The sequence below is a fragment of the Ammodytes marinus genome, assembly GCF_949987685.1.
Source record: "Ammodytes marinus genome assembly, chromosome: 21".
In the NCBI taxonomy this organism is placed as follows: domain Eukaryota; kingdom Metazoa; phylum Chordata; class Actinopteri; order Uranoscopiformes; family Ammodytidae; genus Ammodytes; species Ammodytes marinus.
Window position 1 is genome coordinate 11,285,926 of NC_137225.1, and position 19,518 is coordinate 11,305,443.

Here is a 19,518-nt window from a genome sequence, read left to right on the forward strand (position 1 = left end):
CTGCCGAAATTCAAGATCCTCGCATGAAAGAGAGTTCATTGTTATTCCAGCTGACTCAAATTCGGAGGAAATTCGAAAATGTAATTTCTACAGAGGGCCGTGCGTGTCTTTTGGAAAGAAGCCCAGGTTACCTTCACTGCCATATGCAGGGGATCAACTGATGTTTGGGTTTATGAAGGGGCCGGATGTGACAAGAGAGACAAGGAGGGACAATGGATCGACGGAGGGGACCGCATGACCCCGCATTAGTAACACATATAGCTCACGTGGCTAAATGAACCGTGATGGCTGGATAGCAAAGAAAAGAGGGGGGGGGGAGAAGATTGACTTTCAGATAACTTTGAGAGAGACAAACCCAGTGCGCCGGTGTGGAGGAGGAGACAGGGAGACAAAAGAAAAGAAAACGGATGAGAAAAAATAACTAGAGACTAGAGAATCCAGATATGAAGGAAAAGAGATTAATGGTGGCCTCTAAAAGAGGTTTTTCCTGAAGTTTCCCTATACTGGCCTCAAGAAAAAATGTGACCCTATACTGCACGAAAGACAATCCAAACATTTACCTTACAATTCACTTAGTATACATCCACTCCAAACCGTCCCTCTTCAGCTCACATATACCTGGTTAACACATAAACACTAGGCTACATACTGTGGATGGAATGCTGACATGTACATTTGTCCCAGTGGAAACAATTTATCCTTTCATGTGCTGTATTCTATCTGGGCACATACGTTTTTCTGTCTAGCTGATTACAGTAATGGCATGTGAACTCCTAGGGACATGTATACTCCTGGTTTCCACATCATGGCCATGGCCAACTTGACAGGTATAATGGCTTTAACATTACACTATTGCGTTATCGGAAAACATATATGGAGAGATTCAAATTTGTAGTGAGTTAAAAACATATCTAATGTAATACTTTAAGTAAATGTGTCACTATTCTACAGATACTAAACAGACAGACATGTCCGTTGCTATGTGGGTAAAGGGTTGTGGTTGGATCTACCAAAGACATATCCACAACCTAATAATTACACTTGGATGAAGAGGCATAATATGCGACTTGTTTCCACAAAAACTGACAGGGCCAACTCCACACGAGCCAAGGGCAACATTGTACATTATGTAATAAGATGTCAAGTCACTCTATATACACAGCGCTCATCGAAATGCCAATGTTTTACACACACTCACAGACATGTGTAATATGCATATAAGCTTTGAGATCTGACATGTTGAAAAGGTGGGATGTGGTCCCCTGTTTGTTGTCAGGTTTCTTAAATGTTATGGTTGATAGCCAAGCTATGCCACATGATGGGCTGCATTGGAGGGGAAGCAACATGTTGTGCTTCAATGAGCTCATCGGAACTGTAACAGTGTAGTGTATAATTCCTCCCCTGAGTCATGGAATACTTTAGGTGTACCAGCTTGTGCCATGGACTCCACTCCACATACTGTTCTCTAGCTGTGTTTGTGTCAAATGAGGGATGAGTCAAAACACTGCTCTGATTCCTTCTCTTATATAGCCTACCTTATAATATCCCTGTGTGGTACTCACTACCACTTTTTTTCAAATGGTGGGAAATGGTATGACAATTAGGCAATAATACAACTAATATAATCTAATTAAAACATACTATTCAATTGTCAGCCATGTGTCTTTAATCTTTGTTTATCTCAAGTGGAATCACTTATACTGAATAATATGACTACTAGGGAATTTTAAACAGTAGAAACAAACAAAACGTCCCTCTGTATGGTAACTGGAATTAAAGTGGGAAAAGATTCAGTTTATCCTCAGCTTATTTACGAAATAAGAACGGAAAATAACTCCCTGTGCTGTGGATTAAACATTGGAGGGTGTTAAAAAACAAACTTGAAAGAACTGTAATAAACTTCCTGATTGAGAAAACAGACTTTTAGAACATTACAAAAAATAAATGCGTGACGCGCGCTTACCATTATTGAAGCTGGACTGGCCACTTCTGTCATCTTTCAGAAAAGGACGCGGTCGCTCCAATATCCAGAATTGTGTCGCCTGGAAAACGAAAAAAAAAAACTCCCGGAAATTTTCTGTCAGTTCTCCCTCTGTTGCGATCACAGTCTCTTTCTCTGCAGCAAAAACATTCCCCGTGCAGCGTTGACAACCTGTGGATGTCTGGGAGAGACTTTGAATCCGCTGAAACATTCACACATACACACATGCGCGCATACACACATATGCGATATCCTACACACTCCAAACGTACACAAACGTAAAAAAGCCGGCGGCCTGAGCCAATTGCGACGTGTGGAGGAATGCTGCAACAGCTGGAAGTGGAGCTGGAGAGGGAACAAGGGGAGGGAGTCTCTCTCACTCTCTCCCTCCCTCCCTCCCTCCGTCCCTCTTTCTCCCCCTTACCCTCTGACATCCACCCACCCACCCACCCACCCACACCACACACACACACACACACACACACACACACACACACACACACACACATACACACACACACACACACACACACACACACACACACACACACACACACACACACACACACACACACACACACACACACACACACATTCACATATGTAATGTGCTGTGTTAACAGACCACCTGCACTTGACCCCTAGTTCTAGTTTGCTCAAAGAGAGAACACCTACAGAGGTAAAAAAGAAGAAGAATGTAAGAGAGTGAGAATGAGAAATGTACAAAGAGAGAGAAAGCATTCGTGCAGGCCCACTTGGCAGCAACGATAAGAAACCAAGATTAGAAGCATGTTTAGCTAATGATATTACAAGAGGAATGCAGCCCATTCTCCTTTCACAGGACACAGTCCAGCCCCAATGCTGTACGTTTTGAATTATTCAGTCTGTGTTGAAAGATACAGCCCGGCTAGCCGAGTGGAACAGCTCATATCATGCAGCAGGCATTTGGATTCAGTGACACAAGTGGATGAAATGTAAGTGTTTGCCCTGCATTGTGAGGGGGGGGGGGGGGGGGGGGGTTATAACCTTGTTTAGAGGATACAAACTGTATTTGATTTTCCAGAGTCACAAAATACTTAGCCTACCTGTACAAACACAATTGGTATGGGATACCTGACAGTGTCTGCCACTAAGTAACACACTTAAAAACCACCCCATTATTAAGGTGATCAATAAGTGAACAAACAAACTCAGCGACCGCAGTTATCTTGTGCACCTGAGTAAGGCAAGGCAAGGCAAGGCAAGTTTATTTATATAGCACAATTCAGACACAAGGCCACTCAGAGTGCTTTACAGGGGCAAGATTAGAATACATAAAACACATTATAAAACATTTAAAAGTGAATAAAAGAAGCATATAACAAAAAATTAAAACTTGATTTAAAAACATTTAAAAGCAAATAAAAGAAGCAAATAAAATGAAAATTGCAGGTTAAAATGGAAACAAAAAAGTCTTCAGACTCGATTTAAAAGAACTGAGAGTTGCAGCAGACCTCAAGTTCTCTGGGAGTTTGTTCCAGATTGTTGGTGCATAATAACTAAAAGCTGCTTCTCCTTGTTTAGTCCTAACTCTAGGGACTGTAAGTAGACCTGTCCCAGACGACCTAAGGGCTCTGGACGGTTCATAACTTATCAGCATATCAGTAATGTATTTTGGCCCTAAACCATTTAGTGCTTTATAAACCAACATCAGTATTTTGAAATCAATTCTTTGGGTGACTGGAAGCCAGTGTAAAGACCTCAGAACTGGGGTAATGTGATCTACTTTTTTGGTCCTAGTGAGGACTCGAGCAGCAGCGTTCTGAATTAGCTGAAGCTGTCTGATAGATTTTTTTGGAAGGCCAGCAAGGACACTGTTACAGTAGTCAAGTCTACTAAAGATAAATGCATGGACAAGTTTTTCTAAATTTTGCTGAGACATAAGCCCTTTAATTCTTGATATGTTTTTTAGGTGGTAGAAGGCTGATTTATTCATTGATTTTATGTGTTTCTTGAAATTCAAGTCGGAGTCTACAACAACACCAAGATTTCTGGCTTGGGGTGTAGTTTCTAACATAATGGATGTAAGCTGTGCGCTGACTTTTAATTGTTCATCTTTGGCACCAAAGACAATTACTTCAGTTTTATCGTTGTTTAATTGAAGGAAATTTTGGCACATCCAATCATTGATTTGTTCAATGCACTTACTCAGTGCCTGTATCGGACTGTAGTCTCCTGGTGATATGGTTATGTAAATGTGTGTGTCGTCTGCATAATTATGGTAGCATAATTTGTTCTTATTCATAATCTGAGCTAGTGGGAGCATGTATATGTTAAATAGAAGAGGGCCAAGAATTGAACCTTGGGGGACCCCGCATTCAATATTTGTCCGCTCAGATTTGAAATTGCCTATTGTCACATAGTAGTCTCTATCCTTTAAGTAGGATTCAAACCAGCTTAGTACAGTTTCAGAAAGTCCAACCCAGTTTGCTAGTCGATCTAGTAATATGCTGTGGTCAACTGAGTAGATGAATACCCATCCCCATACACAAAAGTATAGTTTTTTTGTAGATATTGGAGCCCTAATAGTTGGGAGAACAGGATTCTGGTTTGGTTTTGGTTTTGAAATAACAACTTACTCAAAAGAAACACACACATATTACAATTATAACTTTTTCAATTACTGTTACTAACAAGTCTTGAATAAACATCTATATAGTGACACCAATGTGGCTTTTAATTCCATCACAAAGCCTATTTAGAGCTAAAAAAAAAGCTACTTATATATCCAAGAGTATACCTTAGGGGTGCAGGTGCAAGACTGACCCAACTTGAACACCCCCTGACACAAACACACTAGTGCAGTTGATTGGCTGTTTCACGATTTCAAGATTTATACAAACGTTATCCATCTGTTTCAACCATATTGTTGTACAAAACAATGTGCTTGAACTTAATTTCTCTTCAAAAGGTTGTCTGTCTTTAGCCGCACACAGAGAAGTGTGGGTATCTTTAAGCATTGACAGGCCGCTCTGTGCATAAGTTATGTGTGCCATCTGAAAAATCTCAACTACATGTACAGTCATGCATCAGTCTGATTGAAGACATCACAGACGCACCATTCAGGCCTAACATGCCAGCAGTTCTGTATCACAGTTAGCTCATTCTATTTGGCAGAGGTTCATGCATTCTGCTTGGTTCATAACAGAGGCTACATAAGACAACAACAGGCATGATGCACAAGTACAATACAACTTCAGTTGTTCAGAGTTTTGTTTGGGCTATGCACATGGGCCGCAGCATAACGCTTGTTGTGCTCTTATGGCTGGAAAGTGATGAATGTAGATTTAAAAATGGTGCACGCACACACACACACACACACACACACACACACACACACACACACACAAACATAAATAGACAGACACAAGCACGCACAAACACATCCACATCCATGGCAGCAGGGTTATCTTATCTCTCAGGCACTGAAAGGATTTATTTGGGGATAAACAGGAAGAGAGCTCGGGAAACCATCCCTGCTCCACTTTCTTTTCTTTTTTTAACTTTCTTTAAATTTCAATGTCAATCAAACTGAGCATCAAACATTATTGAACATTTCTTGGCAGAAGGCTATTCATTCTATTTACCTTTTTCAAGGGCAACTTATAACATGCTTATAGGGTATTCAGATACAACATAACTGGAGTCAAGGTGTAGATATCTGCTGGCCAAGACAGGCTGAATAAAGGTTTTGAACGCCTTAAAGTGGGAATTTACTAATAAATCTGTCTGTACTCAGTTCTCACAGGGATCATTATGGAATCTCGGCAGGAATGAAAAAGGAAATGACATGCAACTTAGACTAGACCTGAAGTGGAACAAAAAAGAATGCACCCAGACCCTCATTTTAGGATTTTTTCAGACATTTGCTTCCGTATGGCAACATGTCATGTGGGCTATTTGTTTGCTCATTTAAGGTCTTGACTCAACATTTAACAAATGCATCATTGGAGCCAAAAGCCTTTCAAAAGGGCGAACAGATAAGTGCAATCAGGATAATGCTTCCTGAAAGATTGTCCTTTTAACTTTTCTTTTCTTGTCAAGTGTTTCCAGAGGCTGCAATGGGCAATTACCCCTCCATGCTTGCTTGCTCGCTAGCATGAGTGAGAGCTGCTATAAGCCTTTCCCAGTGACATCATCCCAGAGCCTGTGGGTTTTGAGAGGGCCCGGCTGAAACGTTTGACAGCATTCCCGAGTGAATTCCACAACTATCCCATCTGATTCAAGGGAGGCTGAGCAGGAACTCTGGAGCGGTTTTGGAGACAGGGGTCCACCATGGTGTAAGGAGAAACTGTTGAGAGAGAGCCAGCTATCCTACAGACAAACCAATGCATCTGATTTGTTTTAACAGGTTTTTAATAGCCATAAAGGTCATGCTCGAAAATATTTTTCTTTTGAACTCGTTACATTATTTTTCCAGTCTGAGCCCTGTGAAACTGTATCTGAAACCGCACACCCCAACACTCTAAATTAAAAACCAATCCAAATGGAATCTGACAGTTCATTTAGAGTCAGGGGGAATCCCTGGTATCATCATTGATGTAGTAGGGCTTTAAAGGGATTTTAGTGGTTAAAGCTAGTCAACCCGCATGCTTTTAATACCACCTTAATGACGGATAATTGGATGACATTGACACCGTGTGAAACATCAAGGCTAAGCAAGGTTCCTCTACAATTTTTTTCTTTCTGTTAACTCTTTCATGGCCTGAAAAGAGCACTTACCAATCTGGGTGTGATTGATGCTGCTGAACTGAGACGAGTCTGGTCACTGAGATCACTAAAGCTATAGTGTGTAACTTTTTCCCTATCAATGAATGCCGGTTCCATTCAAGCCATTGGAAAACAAGTTGACACGAAGTTGATTAAGCTTTATCAGCTCCACAAAACTCTCTCTGTATTTCTCAGTATGGCAGCTTTTAAAAACGTGTGTCACCCCTGAAAAATCCCAATAGGGCCCAAGAAATGTTTCAGTTGTTGATTCTACTGCTAAGAAGAAACCTTGACGTACAGGAGAAGTATTCAAATCCATGCGCGATCACCAAAGGCTTACCTAATGTAAATGCGCCTACAACAGTGTTTGCAGAATACAAATGGGGGGGGGGGGGGGCAACATAAGTTACGCACTATAGCTTTAACATCAGGATATATTCACCCTAACTTTACAGAATACTTTTTTGGCCACTTTTTTCCAGACACACACACCGAGGTGCCATGTAACCAAAACCTGAAAAAGTGTGACAATATTTCTTCCAATGAAATGTCTAAAGACTGGAAAATGCGTCATGTGTTTGGCTCCGATGAAGCCAAGTCTGCCTCTGATTTATGTTTTCAAAATATTCCCACTGTCTCTTTGCTATAACTCGTGGTGAGGATGGAGCGAGGGATTAGGTGTTCAATTGTCATGTGATGGGACGAGAACTTTGGAAAAAAAACTAATGTTGTGCAATATTGTGTAGGTGTAGATCTGCTTAGGAGAAGAAATAGATACAGAAAAGCTTTTCAATGTTTGCACAACTCTGGATGGAGAGTGTTTGTAGAATAAAAGAATCTTGGCTCAGCAAACACACTCAGGCACAAAAGCCTTTTTATATTACTTTAGGACTTTATTATCATCTGGAACTTCATGCTTGAGTTGTCGTCTTCTCCTCTGAAACCTGGGAAGCCAACAGGGATACAGAGGTAGTGTGTATCCCTGTTGTGTGTGTGTGTGTGTGTGTGTGTGTGTGTGTGTGTGTGTGAGAGAGAGAGAGAGGACCAATCCAAACAACAAAGGAATGCTCTCCATCAGCCGGGAGCTTCTGCTTGCTCTCCTCTCTCCCACTTGCCTGCCATGGTATGCGTAATAACTCCCCAATTTAAATGCCTGTGTGTGTGTCGGTGTGTGCGTGTCGGTCTGTGTGTCTGGTTGTGTGTGTGTGTGTGTGTGTGTGTGTGTGCGCCTCGCGGGGATTGGTGACCGCACTCAACCGTGTCAACAACGCCGGACCTGGACAGGACAGCCACTTTAACACAAGTGAGTCAGTGAGTGAGAAATAGAGGGGCAGAGTTCCTATGCAAAGAAAACATTTCACACTCTCCTGTTATATGATGATGATGATGATGATGATGCTGCTGCAAACAGCTGCTGGTACAACTCTCTCCACCTCCTCCACCATCAATGATTCCAGCTGAATTTTCTATCTTTCTTTCTGCTCCTCTCTCTCTCTCCGAAACTGCCTCTGCTTTTTCAATCTTGTTCCTCTCCTTCTGCTGTGTCTCTTTCCCTACTCCAACCACAGGAATGCATGGAGACTGTCACCGCACTACCATCTACAGTATGTCATGCATAGTAATCAGCGGGCCCACACACAAAAACACAGTAACACACTCAAAGATGGAAGTACACAACGAGATAGACATAAAGCACGTCAGATTATACAACACGTTGGCACTTTTCTTTTTTACCCCTCCTTAATTCTACATGTTATATGGATGGCCTGTTTTATGGAGTTCGATACAGACTTGTGCAGACATACGCTTGCCAGGGTCATACTTTATACCGTGAATGCTCTCCTATGTGTGGAGAGATTGTATCTATGTTTGCACGTCTAGTTAAACAATGGAAGTGAAAACATACATACTGGGCAAAAATACCACAAACATAAACACTTGTAGCTGTGTTTCTGTATGTGTTTTATGGGAATTGCAGCACAAGTTCCACAGATATTTGACTTTCCACCCCTAAAGGTGCCACTGTTGGCTTCTCCAGTTCAATAATATAGCTCCAACTATGTGTACAGACAGAGACAGTGTTGGCACGGTTGGCTCCTCTTTCACAAATTGATTTTCTGCTTAACATAAAAACGTAAAAAATGCAGCCTGTTCTTATTCCTTATATTCATTTAATTATTAGAAAAACACCAAGTGTTTAGTTTAAAACCCATCTTTGGCTCACTGGCTACTTTTTTACAACTGTAGTCCTGTGTAATGTGTTTAAAATGCAATGTTAAATAAATTCCTTTGCAGTCACGTTGACCATTTTCTCTTAACTTCCCCAGTTCTTTGAATTTTTTTGGAATGTTTTGTTAGTCTGTTAGCTAAAATTAGCCCCAATCGCTTTTCATTCCAATACCTAAGGTGGTTCACACATTCCAGATGAAGAGGATACTTAAACACCTAAACATGCAGTATTTAAAATAAAAACACAACACAAAATGTGATCCTGGCGTTCACCATCATTTAAAAAATAAATTAATCTGTGATCAGAATATTTGAAAAAAAAAACATTACATACATTCTTATATTTGAGTAGTTGAAGGTAAAATCCCTGAGTTCTATGACCATTGTCCAGCATCCTTATGTATCTCACTGCCTGAAGTGTCCTTGTGCAAGACAATGGAACCTCATCAGCTAAGAAAAAAAAGGGCTATTTTCCACCTGATGCTAAAATATCCCCTAGTGAAGTCCCTATTGTAATCTAATACATTATTAATAAGACTAACGTCAAAGAATATTCTTAGGAACAGAATCCCCAGGACTCAGAGAACTATTGTCCAACAATGGTGGAAAGAGCAGACTTCCAACCTCCACCAAGCTGCGGGGTCAGCATTTTGTCCTGTTGTGCAAACATGTGTCATCTTTGTTTGCCGTCCTGGTCAGACAACAGCAGGTTGTTGAGTTTGATAACAATGTTGGCAAAGTCAGTGAGCTCCACAAAGTCAGAGGTGATGATGTTAACACCGTCCACCCCCGGCCTCTGAGCCTCAACCCAGGTCATGATGGCTGGCAGGTTTCTAGAGCCAAAAAAAAGAAGAAGAAAAGTTTGTATTAGGAGGCCAAAAAATTACACCAATTATTTATGTAACACCGGACATCTTGTCGCTTGAAAAGTTAATTCAAACCGATTCCCTGATATTGCAAGCATACTCAAAATATCTAGCGCCAAGTTTCTGTCTCTGTGAGTTTTATAGTTATGACCACTATTTTGCCAAACTCTAATCTATTGGCTGAATAGCTAGCTATCAAAAAAATTTATTGAAATGCTGTTGATGGAGTTTTGTGATACAGTATCCTGGTGTGTAGAGCAATGTGGCAAAAAAATGAACCAGATGTAAAAAATAAGATTAAAAGGGAGCGATGTTTGTTTCTGTCTGTCTGGGAGAGAGTTCCTTGCCACACTATTACTCAAAATCATTGCTAGGCACTCACACACACACACACACACACACACACACACACACACACACACACACACACACACACACACACACACACACACACACACACACACACACACACACACACACACACACACACACACACACACACACACTCACACACAATCACTCGGCACTCTTTAGCTGTATCACTGCAACCACCCTTACATTCTCCACAGTTTGAGCCGCTGGCAGAACAAAACCAGGAAGTGAGAACGTTTGTCCAGCGGCGATAAACAAACCCATTTCCTCGGAAGTGCAAAATTAGGCCGCCTCCTGTCTCGCCAGGGCGACCATGCAGCAGTTTCACACCCAGTCACCGGTGGGTTTTTTCTCTCACATGTAAGGCTATGGCGGGTATGTACTCTAAGTAAGGATTTCCTCTGTCATTTCCACTTAAATCTTAGCTCTCACTGACCTAGATGACTGCTAAAGTTTGCACAAATAATTTAGTCCTTGCTTAGGAAATAAGATCACTTATCTGAGAGGTGAAATGTGCTTCTGCTTGATCCACAAATGTTTGAAAATGGATGAAGAGGATTACAGTTTATCCTCAGTGAAATAAACCAGTGAAGAGATACTGTAGATAGAATAAAAATGAGTGACCTTTGCTAAGGTCAGCTAAAAAAGTCCTATCCTCTCATGTCACAATGGGCCATTTCTCAATGGTCAAGTGCAGCTCCTATTTTGGTTCCTGGTGCAGCAGCGCAAAGTGCAAATGGGATGGATGTGGAGATGCATTGAAGGATTCATTCTGATTAATAGATACACAGTCAGTCAGTCAGTCAGTCAGTCAGTCAGTCAGTCAGTCAGTCAGTCAGTCAGTCAGTCAGTCAGTCAGTCACATCACTAGTCTCACACACACACTCTGTGTTAAACCTTTGCTTCATTAACTCTACTGCCCTCTACTGGCCACAGATGAAAGTAAATAATAATAATAATATAGCTAATTACAAGAGAGGGGGTCAAAGTTCGAAGACACATAAACGCTGGATCCTTAAATCCTAAATGTTTCAAGGCAAGTTATATGTTAAACCGATGCATCAAAACCCACCAAAGAGGTTGACGTACAAATGAATGCTTATCCACAAATTATTCCACCACACCTACCTCAACTGCAGCCCTCTAAAAAAACAACCCAAATGTAGTATAACTGACTTTTCCACCAGGTAGTTGCGGAGCCCATAGACCAGGCCCCTGGCTACGATGTTGGGCCTAGGGGTGAGGATGGCCTGAGACACGTGGAAGGAGCCCTGCTTGGCCCTTTCCTTCAGTGTGGATCCAAGGAACTATATGGGAGAGAGTCAGACACAAAATGGTTCAAACAACAACAACAAAAACTAAAGTAAAGCACACGTTAGTTTAAGATTGTTGGACGAATGGCTTTGGTGTTTTTAAGTTTAGTAGAGAAAGGCAAGGATGAAAAGGAAGGGGGAGATAGAATGCAACAAGACGGTCACTACATGACTTATGATAGTAGAGCGGACGTACAGAAGGCTACAATACATTTAAATTTGCAGGAACGATCTACTTTCTACCAGTAAACAAATTGTTAAAAGTCTAATAAAGTCGAGTAAATGATAAATACAGTTTTTTTGTGTGGCTTGAATCCTTAATCTTGTAAAAAAAAAAAATTAGACGCAGATATCTGTATTGATTGCCACTGAATAGGGGTATAAAGAATGAATAATTGTGGGGCCTTTATTCTGGTGAGCACGTTATCATGGACTTAGCACTCTGACCTTTATGAGCTTGTTGGGTTCGGTGGTGTTGGCCCAGGGAGCAGGGATCTTGGTGCCGGGCCACATGACGGGCACACTCTGAGCTGATGCATGATGGTAGAACACAATCACCTAAGAAAAAATAAAAAGACGCTCTGATAGAATGAATGCAATATATCTCATATCACATGAGGTAACACTCAAATAGCCTCATGTAGTAGTAAGAATCAATAACCAAGTATTCACAGTTATAATGCAGACCCTTTTTTTTCACAGTATTGTATCATTGCAAATACAGATTTCTTATTGGTACACTTAATAGAAAACTTAATGAGCGCTGAATACAATAAAGTAAGTGTGACAATTCTAAACATATTCTACAACTTGCTGGTAATTTTGCAAAATGACTCTCTCTCGCTCTGCTACCCTATTCATCTCTGCTCTATAGTTCTTTATTTTTCTCTCTCTCTCTCTCTCCCTCTCTCTCTCTCTCTCTCTCTCTGTCTCTGTCTTTTATGCTCTCTCCTTCTCCTTTGCCAACTACAGTAAAGCCAGTCACAGATTAAGGTCATAGGAACAGGAATTCACCTGGTATTTGAGCGAAACACAGACTCACACCTCGAGTCATGCAGACATATAGCATTACATGGAGCTTCTCATTTCCATATATACTATGTCATGTGATGGAAGGATGAAGAAAGAGCGAAAGAGAGGATATAAAGGAATGATAAGAAATATGTATATATATATATAGAGAGAAAGGGGGGTTTAGCTGGAGGAAAGTGCAGCAAAGACAGAGAGAGAGAGAGAGAGAGAGAGAGAGAGAGAGAGAGAGAGAGAGAGAGAGAGAGAGAGAGGGGGGAGAGATATAGGAAAGACAAAAAAGACATATAGATAAATAGAAAGAGCTGAAAGTGAAGAAAGGATCAAAGCAACAGTAAATACTGGACTGGATGTGGTAATGGGATGACACTCACACTGCTAATTCCAGTCCAGGCAGCAGGGATTACTGGACCACAGGAGCTAAGTGGGCTGTCCAATAAACACACACATGCACAGCGAGTTTTTCTTGTCCGTGCACATTTGCAGCATTGTATTTCATGCATTCGCTCACACATGAACACACACACGCACACACACACACACACACACACACACACACACACACACACACACACACACACACACACACACACACACACACACACACACACAAGCACACACACAAGCACAATCCCCGGAAATTGAGATGGATAGAAAGTTGGATGGGATCTGATCTCACCTGGTATTTCTTCTCCCACAGGTAGTCCAGAGTGATGCCTTCCACTGAGCAGTTGCTACACAGCCTGCTGCCAAACACTTCCTGGAGCATGTTGATTAGGTACGTGTGATGCTCCGCGCCCATTGCATAGTAGTGGTTGAAGTCAAGAAAAACAACCTAAATCCACCAAACATCAAAATCACTCGTTCAATAGGATACAGTTATCTACAGTGGCTTGAAAAAGTATTCATACCCCTTGAACTTTTCCACATTTTGTCACGTCACAACCACACACGTACATTTATTTTATTGGGATTTCATGTGCTAGACCAAAACAAAATGGTGCATCATTGTGAGGTGGAATGAAAATTAAATATGATTTACAATTTTTTTTATAAATAAAAAACTGAAAAGAGTGGCGTGCAAAAGTATTCAGCCCCCCTGAGTAAATATGTTGTGGAACGACCTATCGCTGAAATTCAGCGTCAGATTGGATGGAGAGTGTCTGTGAACAGCAATTTTCAAGTCTTTCCAGATATTCTCAATTGTATTGAGGTCTGGACTTTGACTGGGCCATTCTAACACATGACTATGCTTTGATCTAAACCATTCCATTGTAGATATGACTGTATGTTTAGGGTAGTTGTCCTCATTGAAGGTGAACCTCCACCCAGTCTCAAGTCTTTTGCAGACTCTAACAAGTTATCTGCCCTGTATTTGGCTCAATCCATCTTCCCATCAACTCTGACCTGCTTCCCTGTCCCTGCTGAAGAACAGGACCCCCAAAGCATGATGTTGCCACCACCATGTTTCACGGTAGGGATGGTGTTTTCAGGGTGATGTGCAGTGTGAGTTTTCCACCACACATTGCATTTTGCATTTAGGCCAGAAACTTCAAGTGTTTGTCTTATCTGCATATGCTGCGTCCACCGAATGGTTTGTGGCAAGGGTTGGAGGAAAGTGCTCTGGTCAGATGAGACCAAAATTGAAGTTTTTGGCCATATTGCAAAATGCAATGTGTGGTGGAAAACTCACACTGCACATCACCCTATAAACACCATCCCCACCGTGAAACATGGTGGTGGCAGCATCATGCTGTGGGGGTCCTGTTCTTCAGCAGGGAAGGGGAAACTGGTTAGAGTTGATGGGAAGATGGATGGAGCCAAATACAGGGCACACAACCTGTCAGAGTCTGCAACTGACTTGAGAGTGGGGTGAAAGTTCACCTTACAGCAGGACAACTACCCTAAACATACAGCCATATCAACAATGGAATGGTTTAGATCAAAGCATAGTCATGTGTTAGAATGGCCCAGTCAAAGTCCAGACCAAAATACAATTGAGAATATCTGGAAAGACTTGAAGATTGCTGTTCACAGACGCTTTCCATCCAATCTGACGCTGAATCTGAAGCTCGAGCTATTTTGCAAAGAAGAATGGGCAAAAATGTTAGTCTGTAGATGTACAAAGCTGGTAGAGACATACCCCAATAGACTTGGAGCTGTAATTGCAGCGAGAGGTAGTTCTACAACGTATTGATTCAGGGGGGCTGAATACTTTTGCACGCCACATTTTTCAGTTTTTTATTTATATAAAATATTGAAAACCATGTTTAATTTTCATTCCACTTCACAATGATGCACCAATTTGTGTTGGTCTATCACATGAAATCCCAATAAAATAAATGTACGTGTGTGGTTGTTACGTGACAAAATGTGGAAAAGTTCAAGGGGTATGAATACTTTTTCAAGCCACTGTATCTATGGTCATGTCTGTGCTTAAAATAAATACATAAATGTGTGCTTCTCACCTCTTTTCTGTGTCTGTCTAAGAAGAAGTTAATTTGTATCAAGCCATCCCTCACCTTTGGGGAAGAACAAGAGAGACAATAGCCGATCATTTGCTGCATCAAGCCTAACCTGACATTATGGTTAAGTACTGATAAGAGATTCCCTTAAATGTCTTGTTGAGTGCTGGTGGAATACACAACACCATCCCATTGCACCATAGAAGAAAGGACAATGGGAAACAGGTCAAGTATCAACTGTACGCACTTCATAATGACAATCTAACAGTGCATTACGTTATTGTCCCTGCTACCAACCAAGGGACTGTATATGAATAATATATGTATTCAGAAAAGTATATCTCATGACATACACTTCTAGCAAAGTACTGGTAAATATAGGGGGACAGGCACATGTCACATTGACTCAATTCTGAATAGGGATGTTTACAACTAAATCACAACCTTTGATCCCTGGTCCCCATACCACTACTGATAACATTAGCTGGACACTACAACACAACACTGGTAGGACTGTTAATGCTATTATATGAAAGTAAATCAGGGGAAAACATTTGAAAAGGCTACATTTAATTGACACAAGATCCGAAGGTGATTTTAGATAATGTCAGGACTAGCAAAGAAAGACAAATACTGTCAACATTGGAGGATCATTCTGAACTGTGACAGATGCAATGTAGACATTCATTTAAAAATCACAATAAGGAAGAACATAAAGGCTGCCACCACTCACCGTGTGGCCAAACAGGCCATGGATGAAGTAGAGCTCATTTCCACGCTCGCCCGGTTTGGAGGAGACCCTGAGATCAAAGTAGCGAATTCCTGCATCCAGCTGCTCTTTAAATGTCAGATTCTAGAAATAAAGACATTTATGTTACATTGCAAAACCCAACACATCGGTAATGCTGAATTAAATGCGACACAGACTTTCAAAATCAGCCCCAAAATGTGTGATTGTATATGTCATCTGCAAGCTGCTTACTGACTTGTCACTGATCTGAACTGGTACCTGTGTCATGGACCACTTCACCATGACCTTTTTGGCTAATACGCTGAACATGGTGGCCAGGTATTTGACATACACCTTCTGATCGGGGCCCACAGGAGCGTGCACATCCACCCAGAAGGTAAAAGAATCGTGAGACCCTGGAAAAAAAGATAAGGATGAAAGATCAAAAATTCAAAAATTGGAGGACAATGATACATTTACAGCATTTGAGAGGAATTGTAAAAAAGGATAGAAGAAAAAAGGATTATTGCCAACAGACGAGTAAAAAGGTGATAGGCCTGTGTATGTTTACACACTGACTACATCACTATCACATTCCTCTCAGACATGTTTTGTGGTAGACTAATCCTTTTTATCAGTGTGGTATAAACCCAGGTGTGATGGACAGGTAAACCAGAGAAGAAACCAAACCACTCATATTTACGCACGACAGGCTCACCTGGCACGGCGAGGTTTTTGAGGGGCATGGCACTGAGCTTGGCGGGAAGCGAACCCATCCAATCGGCATGCACATTGCCAATCCCTGCAGGTCGCGTCTTCATATCAGAATCGATTCTCAACAACCCCCCTCAGGATACCGCGCTCCGGTGTACATGTTATCCCGGCGAGGGACTCCCGTGCGCTCCCATGCAGGTAAAACCCCCACCAGAGATCATGTCGTAGCCTGTGTCACCATTAAATTACGTATGCCACCGGTTCAAAACGACGTAGGACTCGCACCCTAGGCTATGCTATGAGCACCCGGTGTTTATAGGCTATTGCACTGGCGTCACGGTGCGCAGTGTTCCAACCGGCATCCATTGAGAAGACCGGCGGATGGCTAATGCACATGGTAATCCTCTTAGAGCATGTTAGTGTTGTTATCCCCCACTTCTCCTGCTTCTTGGCTTTACCTGCCTTTTTTGTGTGTGAAGACCACACACAAAGACGCATAGGCCTAGGTAGGTCGGCACATGACAGCACACTATGGGAAAAATGCCTTATTGATTATTTAGTCACAATACCTTCTATAGGCTTTATTAGTTTATTTTGCATTTTTTTAATTAATTAAATAGGGTACTTATTTAGCCTGTTGAGTGTTGATTTTGTCTTATCATGAGTAGCCTATAGGCTTAATAGAATCGTGTGTCTTTAGCCTATTGAATAGGCCTAATGTTTAAATAGGTTAGTCAATTAAGATTTTTAAACTAGGCTACTTGAGATGAGGTTGGGTCTTCACAGTTGTCTAAAAACCGATGTGAGAAACCAAGGCCCAACAACTCCACCTGTTGGTGCAGGACCTGAACTGCCACTGTGTCCACAGAGGTGGTGAAATTGAGAGAGATCCCACTCTGTCATTAAAAAAAGAAAGTATTTAGCCTAGGCTATTGTTTTTTTTATATAGGCCTAGTATAGCCTAACATTTGTGCTGTGAACGCTCTGGACAACCCTGGCAGACATTTTTGAGTTAGAGCAGAATTATTATTATTTTTGTTAGCCTAATTGTTGCGTCTAAAAACGAGACAATGTAACAATAAACTGAAATCTCACTTGTAACTATTTAAGTCTGTCTGATGTTGGAATTTTATATTACTGTTCAAAATAACTACAGTGAATATTACAATCAATACAACTTAAAATGAATTACACTTTCAACCTTAGTTCGGCGGAGTGACGGGAGTGACGCTTCGACGCTTCCGCATTCCCACAAAGCATTTCGCCCGCACGCACCCCCGGTAACCTGGCAACGAAGCAAGCGTCGCCTGTGTGTGGCTCTGTCCAGACCGTTTCCATGGGGAGCAGTCACACACACACAAACGCACGCAAACACACACGCGCGCGCCTAAACATGAGAGCTTGGTGTTGATACTGTCTGTTTGACTTTTATTATCTCAAGAAACGTGGGGTTATCAGCAGGCCCAGACAACGACCGAGGAGAGGAACTACACCCCTAAATGGTGAGTCTAATACTATGGTTTCATACTAAGAGGGAGAAAAAAAGGGTAAAAAAAACAAATATGGCTGAGGAGCTGAACTGTCAAAGCTGACATGTAGGCCTAATCAAGAAACGCTTCTCCATGTTTTCTGTTTTTGTGATAGGCTACACTGTCTGTTATTTCTTAGAGCAAGTTATATAACAGGCTAATGCGTTTGCTTCATGTGTAGGCTATAGCTTAGCCTGCTGTGTGTTAAGTTTATGTGGAGGCTAAATTTTAATGTTACGTTTTTTTCCCCCACTGTCAGGTTAGTGTTGTAGGCCTACACGTGTGTTGTCAATATAATTGACATTGAATAGCTTAATGTCATGTGGCCTGGAAGCATCCTAATTCCCTTTAAATCCCTCCACAACAGATTGCCATATGTGAAAGCTGAGTGTAGCCAGCAGTCCTCTCGCTGGCCTCTCCTCTTGTCCGTGTGAGACTTGAATACAAAACAGGGTGCTGTTTACAGAAATAGCCTTGTTTCTAATTTTTGCATTGGATAAAATATTAACTGGAAACTCCATATAGGCTATAGTGGGCAAAACAAGAATGGAACATCTTTCAGCATTTACAACTATTATTTCTAATTGCACTGATGATTCATTTAATGATTCTCAGGAGTCATAGAGCTAAATCCGATTAGGACATTCACTTTGTATGGGAGCAATTGGCTCCATTCAGTGAAATAAACACTAATCTCATGTGGCATAACTGCCCTTGGCTTAACTGTACAACAGTGTTTCCCTATTTCCTACAGTAAATACAGCACGTCTCTGCTCGTGGTTCTACTTGCTCACCACACTTCACTAAAGTTTCATGAAAATAGCTGACAGATGGAGTTTAAATCCTACTGCCCTAATGCTCAAAATGATTTAGGCTTTTATTGCTTAGTATGTGTGTGTATGAATTTCATTATTTGTAACCAATATATCCATTATGAGCCTCTGTTTATCCGAAAAAGATCTGGTTTTCCTTGACATTTCATTACCCTTATTATGTCAGAGTATGCATGTATTTTTAGTTGTACATCTGCTAACTTAACCAAACCCACCTGTGTAGCTCATTGAAACTGTATGCGAGTTGATTAAGAGAGGAACAGTTCTCTAGCAATGTTTTTTTTTTTGCAACCGTCACACTTTTGTAACCTGTAATCCCCAAAAAAGGTTAGCACACAATAATTTACAATAGAGCCATCTCAAGAACAGATTTATTCCTGGAGGATCATTGAAATAGTCAGCAAGAATGTGTTGCTTTGTAGAACTGTGTTTTTTTAAGTAGTTATTTAATTGATTTAACTTTGAAACTCTCTTGGTATTGTATTTGAGAAACTCAACATTAATCCTCCATGCAGAGGATAAACTAGGCTTAAAAGGTTTCACTCTACTTTATGAGGCTGATGTGAGAACACAAATGTGCATTTGTTACAGTTTGACTAAAGTGAGGGAAAACATTTGGGGCAAATGTTGCAACCTAATAGAAAACAGTTTTCTCAGTAATAAATTAAGTAAATCAGTTTCAACTCATTTTGATGACCTGCTTGTGTA

The 19,518-nt window shown here is 41.2% G+C and overlaps 2 protein-coding genes across 4 annotated transcripts in view; both read right to left on the reverse strand.

Annotated features, from left to right (window-relative positions):
• phldb2b (pleckstrin homology-like domain, family B, member 2b) overlaps nt 1-2,226 on the reverse strand; it is a 48,538-nt gene extending 46,312 nt beyond the window's left edge. For all 3 annotated transcript variants that reach the window (XM_080050379.1, XM_080050380.1, XM_080050378.1), the window contains exon 1: nt 1,964-2,226. In XM_080050379.1, coding sequence (XP_079906505.1) covers nt 1,964-1,996 — 33 coding nt within the window. In that variant the 5' untranslated portion in view covers nt 1,997-2,226. The remainder of the gene's footprint in view (nt 1-1,963) is intronic.
• Nucleotides 2,227-9,632: 7,406 nt separating this feature from the next.
• plcxd2 (phosphatidylinositol-specific phospholipase C, X domain containing 2) lies at nt 9,633-16,555 on the reverse strand (the record flags this gene model as incomplete). Its single annotated transcript, XM_080050546.1, has 8 exons — nt 9,633-9,792; nt 11,374-11,504; nt 11,958-12,068; nt 13,219-13,374; nt 15,008-15,061; nt 15,738-15,857; nt 16,014-16,150; nt 16,453-16,555. The coding sequence occupies 8 exons, from the start codon at nt 16,553-16,555 to the stop codon at nt 9,633-9,635; spliced, it is 972 nt and encodes a 323-aa protein (XP_079906672.1).
• Between the last annotated feature and the right edge of the window lie 2,963 nt (nt 16,556-19,518).